This window comes from Solanum stenotomum, chromosome 11 (assembly GCF_019186545.1).
Source record: "Solanum stenotomum isolate F172 chromosome 11, ASM1918654v1, whole genome shotgun sequence".
NCBI lineage: Eukaryota > Viridiplantae > Streptophyta > Magnoliopsida > Solanales > Solanaceae > Solanum > Solanum stenotomum.
Window position 1 is genome coordinate 52985708 of NC_064292.1, and position 9250 is coordinate 52994957.

A 9250-nucleotide genomic window follows, 5' to 3' on the forward strand; every position below is an offset into this window, starting at 1 on the left:
TACCTCAACTTTGGTCGAATTTGCTGTTGCGATACTAAACTTTCATAAGGACCTATTAACTCCATAGACTATTTAATACAATATTTTTACCCCTGAACTATTTAATAGTATATTTTAAAGGTATATATGTGCCCACGTGGACACATTACTATTTATAATTTTGCATTATTTTTTATGTCCATGTGGGCAAATATATATGTTTAAAATACGGTATTAAATAGTCTAGGGAGGTAATAGGTCCTCATGAAAGTTTAGTATCACAACAACAAATTTGACCAAAGTTGAGATATTTTTCAGACCCTTATCCCTATAATCAAACTATAAAAACTTTGACTAGCATTTTATGATGTATTGTTCATCATATTGATATACAAAAAATTGTAATTTATAGAACTTTTCGTATAGTTTTTGAATATCTAAATGTTTATTTAAAATATCAAACAAATGTAATTTAATTTAACATTAAAAATTAATCAAATTGACTTTCAAAAAACGCAATATGACAATTAAAAGTGGACGGATGAGAAGGAGTATAAGCTAAAAGTCATTCCAAATGGGCTCTTAAAATCACCCGCTCTTACCTAAAATTCCTGATACATGGCTGCCTTAGATTCTCGGTGACCTTTTCAATTTCAGTGAATTTCCTGTGACATTAGCTAAACCCATGTCACTGTTTTAATTAGCATGTGGTATAAGTAGAATCGGAAATTGTTTAATCCAAGCACTAATCCACCTTTTCACTCACTCTGCATCTCCAGCTAACTTTTAACCAAAACAGCCATGGCGGCGACGGCGACGGCGACAGCGGCGGTGTCGAAAATTCCATTGACAGGGCTGAGGAAGAAGAGTTTGTTACCAGCATTGATTAAACCAGCTTCGCCGGGAAGAACCGGTAGCCGGAATTTCAATTTCGGTTTTAAACAGTTTTCACCGGTAAATGTTATAGCGAGCAGTAATGGAAGTGGTAGTACTGATAATGGCGTTGTTTCTGTTACACGTACAGCTCCATTAACTCCTCCTTCGCCTTCTAGCTCTCGGTGAGTAACAATTATGCATATTTTGTCATTATTAGATGCATTTGAAGTTTTAGTTCGTTTAGAGCGTCTGTTTGGATATTGGTTATTTTATGATTGATGAGTTGTTTGGAGCTTTATAAGAGAAAATTGGAGGTAGTTTGGGTTAAGGTACAACTAGAATAGGGCAACGAATAACATTATTTGCTTTCAAAAGTTTGTTCCTTGCTCTGTATCGAATCATTTTTCATTAGGAAATATGGTTCTATTTCAATTCCTTCTAAGTTTCCTTGGAGTAATTTGTGTTCTAGCAAATAGCAATTGATTAATGAAAGTGGTTATTTTGAAATCATTAAGGTGTTTTTTGTTTCGCTTGTCAATTTGAAGTTTGTCTCCGTGTATCTATTATATTAGGGGTTGTCCATAGGAACATTTGAATTAAACTAGTTTATAATTGTTTTGATGGTGACACTGGTTTTGTAGAGTATGGTTTTTTTTTTTTTCATTTTGATTAGTAAAGTACACAAGATTCCAATTATTTTGGCTTTTCTATCTCCTTATCTAATTGCACGAATCCATTTGATGTTGTTCCATGTATAAAATAACAGCTTTCTTGGTTGATTGAACTTTTTGACCCAGTTTCGTGATTCTAATGGAATAATTAAGCCAAAAGTAAAAAGTGTTACTATATTGCTGGAGTATCAGAATTTCTTTGTCAAAATATCAGCTTTTTAACCAACTGATTTATAAAAGGATGAAACTTTCTCTGGTTTTGTATATATAATGAGTTTTTTGTACATCAATCTTCTACAACCCTTTATATCGGGTATTCCTTTCCCCCTTATTTTTTCTTTTTGAACTTAATTCAAAGTGGAAGAAGGCTGCCAAATGGATAGCATGACAGGTCCAGGATCATTTGCATTCTAGTTGTACAATTGACCAGATTTGGTTATTTCGGAAAATTAGTCTTCTATATTATTTAGATTTTGATAGAATTATCAAAGAAATAACCTTCTTTACTTTTTGATGGTCACCATGAGTTAATATAGAAATTGTTTAATACCTTGGCCTCATGGAGTTGTAATTCAATGTTTATATATTACCAGGGTGAAAAGTCACACCATTTCAGTATTTGTTGGGGATGAAAGTGGCATAATCAATAGAATTGCTGGAGTTTTTGCTCGAAGGGGTTACAATATTGAGTCACTTGCTGTTGGTTTGAACAAGGATAAAGCTCTTTTTACCATAGTGGTCTCTGGAACTGAGAAGGTCTTGCAACAAGTTGTAGAGCAGCTCAATAAACTTGTGAATGTCTGGAAGGTTAGTCTTATGTTCTGAAATATCAGGCTGTATTTCGTTGTTAACCTTCTTAAAATTTTCTATCTGGGTTTTCGAGCTATGTTTGCTTTGACTCTTCAAAAATAAAAATGTTAATGGATGCATGTCAGAAGTAGTGTATTTTCGGAGAATCTAACACCGGTGTGGAATCGAAAGTGAATAGTCCACGCAACTTAGTTTCTAAGGATGTCTTTCTAATGGGAAGGTGCCAATTTGATAAATTCTACAGGATCTACTGTCTGCAGTTGTGTGTTTGTGCCAATGGCATGACTGTTCACACACATATCAATTACCTGTTTATACATTGCTGTCAATTGATCCCCTGTTCTTTTAAAAGCATCTGTGATTGTTATACTTATAGGCAATCATCATTAACAGAAGTTCTTTGAAATGTTTGGTAGAGGAAGCTCTGATTTGTAACTTGTAAGTTAACAGTAGGCTTCCATACTTAATTTTCCTTTGCCTTGACATGCAAAACGTGAGAATAATTGGTAATTGTCATTGGTTTCTAATTCTTCAATGTCCTTTCTCATTGACTCAATGGATTAGTTAAAGTAGTACCTTAAATATCTTTGCACTTCAAAAAAAAAGAAGAAGAAGAGTTACATCCTTAAATAAATTCTTCTGCAGTGAGACAAAATTATGTATATGTCTACCTTGTATTCAGTTGTCATAAAACAGATCACACTTACCAAATTAATTTGCTATGATGTTTCAGGTGGAGGATCTGTCAAGAGAACCACAAGTGGAACGAGAATTGATGCTCATAAAACTGAATGCAGACGCAACCACAAAAGCTGAAGTATACAAGACACCTCTTGCTTTTCGTGCTTAACTTTGCTCTATATCAGAAATATTTCTAAATCAATGAGCTGGGACAATCTCCCTATTGATTAATCTTTAAACCCCAAGTTGCCGGGGGGTACATTTATTCAAATTTAATCTCGGACATACTGCAGTTAGCATATTAATCCTCTATTTGGATGAGACAATCCCTCTAAGTCTGTTTAACGAAATTGATCAAATAGGGAAATAAAGAGCTGGAATTCTTTCCTATAACTTTTTTCTTTAAGAAGTTCTGGAATTCTATTAAGTAAAGAAGGATCTAATTCCATGAAGATCAATTGTAAACGAGAAAACGAGGTCCTTTCCTTTTAGGCAGTAATTTGAGTGCACACAGTACAAAATTGTTAAGGTTCCTTGGTCTTTAGCCTTCCCATCTTTCAGTTACAACATATATAGAATGAACAGTGTATACATTGTTTTAAGTCATTGATTATGACGTGCCATTATTTTCTTATCGTCTTAGTCTATGTACTATCTCATTATGTTTTACTTTGATATTCAGATCATGTGGTTGGTGGACATCTTCAGAGGAAAAATTGTGGATATATCAGAACACTTTCTGACTATTGAGGTGACTTCAATCTTCTTTCCCAGCTTTTACATGTCATTTGAAGTGTGTAGACATATCTCTTGCCTTGGGGTCTGATGCATGGCTAGTACTTGATCACTAATTGTTTTAGCAACTTAATCACAGAACACTATTGAAGATCTTAGATTCATCTCTTTCACAAAACTTTGCATATACTAATATGATGTGTGTACAATGTGCATAATTTCATTTTTGTAGTGCCAATCAAGTTCTTGTGCTTTTTTAAATAACAAACAGATTTATTGTCTTGTGGTTGGCTTAGGTAACTGGTGATCCAGGGAAAATGGCTGCCGTTCTGAGAAATTTAAGCAAGTTTGGGATTAGCGAACTAGCCCGAACTGGGAAGGTACATTTTCCATGTTTGAAACGACTGATATATTCTAATTTTGGCATATATGCCTAAATGGTTTTGTGATTTTGGTTACCATGTTCTCTGATTGCATAGTTCTACCTTATATAAGCCAGTAACTTTTGCTGACCAGCTGTAGTGATCAAGGTTGTATGTGCTCTAAAAGGTTTGGTTCTGATAAATGGATAATAAATTGGATAACTGACTAAAGTTTGAGGAGTCACATATTTCTTAGTTTATTTGTTATTAATCAGACATTGTCTCAAATGTCTAATATTAAGGGTTTTCTTACAATAATACCTCGATTCTATTATACTGGCTGACCCACTTTATGCAATCAAGTAGTTATCTTTATTTTTAAAGATAAAAGGAAGAAAGCACTAGGGATGACGTGGGGCTGTTGTGTATTGATCTTTGTCACCACAGATTGCTTTGAGACGAGAAAAGATGGGTGAGGATGCTCCTTTTTGGAGGTTTTCTGCAGCTTCTTATCCAGATCTCGAAGAAAAACTTCCCAGTATCCTGAACAACAAAAGTCGACCAATTGACAATGGAGCCAGGAATGATCCAGGGGTATATTATGTTCTCAAACTCCCCGTGGTTTAATTCATTTTCATGCATATTTTTGGTATCTGATTGTATAATATACACTGAGCATCTGTGGAGGTGGACATGCTTGAGAGTCGCTGAATTTCTTGTGGAAACTGGTAGTATCTTGCTACATGTTATGAGTCTAATTTCATTTAACTTGCTTATTAAGAATTTCTTTTCTTGTTTTTATTCCCGACTTCTCATTATTTTTCCCTTTGGATGTGATATTCATGGACTACTTGTTGGTCTTAAGTCATTACCTACACTAAGCTTCTTGAAATCTTTCCAAACATAGTATTTCCAGTTGGTAAACTGGAAAATAAAAAATTGTGATGTAAATGAAACAATATGTACAATGTGAATGCTGTAGTCTTCCTAATCCTTCAAGAAAGGAAAATATGAAAAAAGTTATGCTATCTATACACATTTCCGTTTCACAAATTTGAACTTTGTGATATAGAGGAATCAATTTGCATAGAGAGAATGCTGTTTCCTTCCTAGGATATAGATAAAAGGAAAAAGAGAAAATGGTTGTATCAGTATCTAAGCTTTTACTTCAAAATCTCTAGAAATTCCTAGAGGCAAAAGTGTGGGTATGAACTGGGCTTCTTATTGTCATCTTCCTCCTTGCTGATAGTGGAATATAGAGGCCTTAGATTCTTAGATCATAAGAGTTAACTTGCTGGTCGCTAATAAATGAAGTGCAATCTTGATTCTACATTTCTCTTTCATGTCAAAGGCATGATATCTTGTCAAAACAAATGTCAAACTTGTCTCAGTTTACTTGTTAGATTTCAGGAGGCCATCCATAATTTATTATAAGATTAAGTTATCAAGACAAAGAATTCATGATTGTCCATAGCTGTGTAGGCTGATGTAATTCATATTATGCTCACATTTCTTATGGTCTATGGTTCTATTTATGATGGTTTAAGGTGTTGAATCTCAATACTGTGAATTTGCATTCAGTTTTAGCCAAAAAAAACTTTAGGATTTTTTTTTTTCGCTCCAATGTATGCTCCAATTCAAACCTGTGCAGGTGTGAGAATTCTCTTTGATTTTCTTGTGGTGTTCAATTTAATCCGAAGTTGCAAATCTTCTTCTTTTTGTTTGAATATAGGGTGATGTTTATCCTGTGGAATCCAGTGATGAAATCTCAGTTAATCAAATTCTCGATGCCCACTGGGGATATCTGTATGATGGAGATGTAAGGACCCTATCTGCTTCTCAAGATCTATCTTTTTATTTCTGTATCTTCTGTGGAGAAACCTATATTACTCCATATCTGCGTTGAACATATAGTAGTCTGTGAACTACTGAGCCTTCTAATAGATGGAAAACTTATTTTTTCTTTCCAAAATTGAGAAAGACTGCCGGAAAAACTGTGTACATCCTTTTCTCAAAGTCCATATTCTAAATTCACTTTCCCAAGACAGACCTTTTTGTTAAACCAAGTATTAATTAATCAAAGTGCATTGTTAGATAAGATAAGAACTATACTCTTTATTAATAAAAGTACCTTATGGAGGCCATTCTGCCAATGTGGTTCTCTTTGTTCCCTCTACATGCTGCAAATCTGATGATCATTTTGATACTGCAGTTGTCTGGGATTCGATCACACACATTAAGCATGCTTGTCAACAATGCTCCTGGGGTCCTAAATTTGATAAGTGGTGTTATATCTCGACGAGGGTATAATGTTCAGGTTGCTTTTTCCACTGATTCTTGCTGCTTCCCCTATAATCTCTCCCCCTCTTGATTTTGTCGTCTGAGCTTAATTTCAATGATTATGTTGCAGAGTCTTGCTGTAGGCCCTGCAGAGACAGAGGGGCTTTCACGTATTACCACAGTGGTCCCTGGAACTGATGAAACTATAGGGAAATTGGTCAAGCAATTTAACAAGTTGATAGATGTTCATGAGGTAAATTTACAAGTTGATAGATGTTCATGGGCTAGCTACAAGCTGATTTTGAGATGATTAGGTGCTTGGGGATGAGTTTACCTACCACGAAAACTCAATATAGTTTGTATAAGAGGGGTCCAAACTAGTTTTACTATTTTTTGGGATTTCTTTACTTTTCTAAGACGAGGGTCTAGCGGAAACAACCTCTCTATCTCCCAAGGTATGGGTAAGGTCTCCGTACACACCAACCTCCTCAAACCCCACTTGTGGGATTAAACTGGGTATATTGTTGTTGTTCCCTTAAGTTGATCAATTATCTGATAAGCGTTTGCCTTAGTTTTTTAAAGTTCCCACTATATTTCTTAAAGTTGGCGTCTTTTGTGCTCAACCTTCCCAGCAGTGCACTTAGCCTTGTTAATCGTTCAGACTCGTTGCACTTTGCCAACTCTATTGTAGGTTTTCTAAAACTTAAAAGATAGCGAGTACTGCACTTTCACCTTTCCCTTACCATTAAGGTCATAGTTGTTAAAACCACCCTTCTCAATGAGAAAATAAAGCTTGTAGATCGATACAAAATTTTCATCTTGAATGAGAATTTTACCCTCTAAAAAGTTTCACTTTTCTGATATATGTACTAACATCTTGTTCATTGGGGTTGTTAGATCATACATATAATACAGCTGTGCTTGTAATTTAGGTTCAAGATATAACTCATTTACCATTTGCTGAGCGGGAGCTAATGCTCATTAAAGTAGCCGCCAATGCAGCAGCAAGGAGGGATGTCCTTGATATTGCCAGTATTTTCCGTGCTAAACCTGTTGATGTGTCTGATCATACAGTAACATTGGAGGTGATTTTTTATTTACTTTTGTCAAGTATAATTGGAGGTGAAAATTAGAAGAAACTCTTTTTTTCTTTCTTTCTGTGTTCAGCTCTTTTTGTTGTTACTTGTTGTATACTGGTATGCTTGCATATTGTAGAAGATAGCTTTCTTATTTTTGATTGCGTTAGACCTTTATTTACATGTTCGCTCTAGCGATTTGTTCCTTCAGCCAATCATTAATTCACACATGTTATTGCCATACTATTAACATACTTGGCCAGTGGCGTGGGGAGTAAGCAGGATTTTGCTCAAGCAGTGTGGGTTATTGTCACAATACCGCTTTTAAATGGGTTTAAGTTTGGGAGTTTTGTAGTTTAAGGCTTTACTTCTGGTCTATGATAGTTGTTTTTGTATTTTTCCAAGCGGTGTCAATTTATTGTGGGTGTGTGTGTATATATATATATGTATATATTCATATTGCTTTGGTAAAAGGTATTATTTACACACATTCAAAAGAAAGTTCTTTGGGAAACGATGTTGGATTACACCCCTTACTAACCGCTGTACCTGACTGAATATATCTGAATTTTCCTTCTCACGGGAAACCTTATCATAAATGAAAAGGACTGCTCATGTATACTTGTGCCATGTCTTCCCCAGATCCCCCATTGACTTCTCGTTGATTGCATGTACATTTTGCAGTTGACTGGAGACTTCAACAAGCTGTTGGCATTGCAAAGATTACTGGAGCCTTATGGCATTTGTGAGGTTTGTTTTCCCAAACTGAATTTTGGCTTGTCAACTCGTATAGGCTGGCATCTTGAAAGTGTTATATCCTGCATTTTGTCAACACATATAGGTTGACATGGTGAAGTGTGTGCATTTAAAAGCTCCAATAATATTGTTGTGCTTCTCTTATTCTAGTGACACATGTGTTTCTATAATTGTAGTAGTTCTTATCGATGTGATAGTTTTGTCATTTTAGTCCACGTTGTCATTCTTTTGGTGTAGGTGGCTCGTACAGGGCGGGTAGCATTGGTACGAGAATCTGGTGTGGACTCGACATACCTCCGGGGTTATGCTCTTCCTCAATAGTGTTAGTTAAACTCTTCAAGTGCATTTTAATATATCGGAAACAACCTCTCTACCTACACTGGTAGGTCCGTAGAGTAAGGCTGCATACACATCACCCTCCCCATATATCCTACTTGTGGGATTACACTGCGTATGTTGTTGTCGAGTTTCTTTCTTGCTGACCTTTTCTGGTCTGAGAAATGAGGAGTTCATTTGTGTACTATTCCTAGTGGGAGTGTACTTGTACTATTTAGGCATTCACAGGATTTTAACTGTAAGAACTCCAAACTGTGGAGTAGAACCAATGAAGTTGAGTAATGTTGTAAACTAATTATGTGGAGTGTATTAGCTGGAGGTTATTATATTAATACATAAGTTTAAGTTATATGCACTGACAATGTATGGTCTTTTTACTTTATCCAGTTAAGTTGTTTTCATCACAATAAGTAATGCCTCTTTTATATTGTCAACAAATCATCTGTCTTTTTCTCAATATATTAGAGTGAATGAATACAAGTGATACAAGAGCAAGAGAGGTTGAAATATAGAAAACACCCCTTTCTTGTGTCGAAGACTGTGCAAAGTAGCGCGCGTGTAAAAATTGATTCCAAGTGAAAACTCAATTAGTTGACATATTGTTCTAAACTTACATGCAACAAAGGATGTGGACTTCCTACTGCTTCCGTCGTTTGTCATAGTTTAACTTGGTACATACGTTTTGTTA

General features: G+C 35.3%; 1 protein-coding gene across 1 annotated transcript; it reads left to right on the forward strand.

Annotated features, from left to right (window-relative positions):
- The first annotated feature begins 728 nt into the window (after nt 1-728).
- Nucleotides 729-8915, forward strand: LOC125843600 (acetolactate synthase small subunit 1, chloroplastic). Its single transcript, XM_049522739.1, has 12 exons — nt 729-1037; nt 2120-2333; nt 3070-3153; nt 3700-3768; nt 4049-4132; nt 4562-4708; nt 5847-5933; nt 6327-6431; nt 6525-6647; nt 7327-7479; nt 8155-8220; nt 8464-8915. Exons 1-12 carry the CDS (start codon nt 781-783, stop codon nt 8545-8547), a joined length of 1473 nt encoding a protein of 490 aa, XP_049378696.1. The 5' UTR covers nt 729-780; the 3' UTR covers nt 8548-8915.
- The last annotated feature ends 335 nt before the right edge of the window (nt 8916-9250 follow it).

Bases quoted from the DNA above. Each gene is read 5' to 3' on its own strand.
- LOC125843600 (XM_049522739.1), top strand. From the start codon at position 781: ATGGCGGCGACGGCGACGGCGACAGCGGCGGTGTCGAAAATTCCATTG. The intron at 4,709-5,846 runs GTATATTATGTT...GTTTGAATATAG, and splicing joins GAGCCAGGAATGATCCAGGG to GGTGATGTTTATCCTGTGGA. The intron at 7,480-8,154 runs GTGATTTTTTAT...TACATTTTGCAG, and splicing joins ATCATACAGTAACATTGGAG to TTGACTGGAGACTTCAACAA.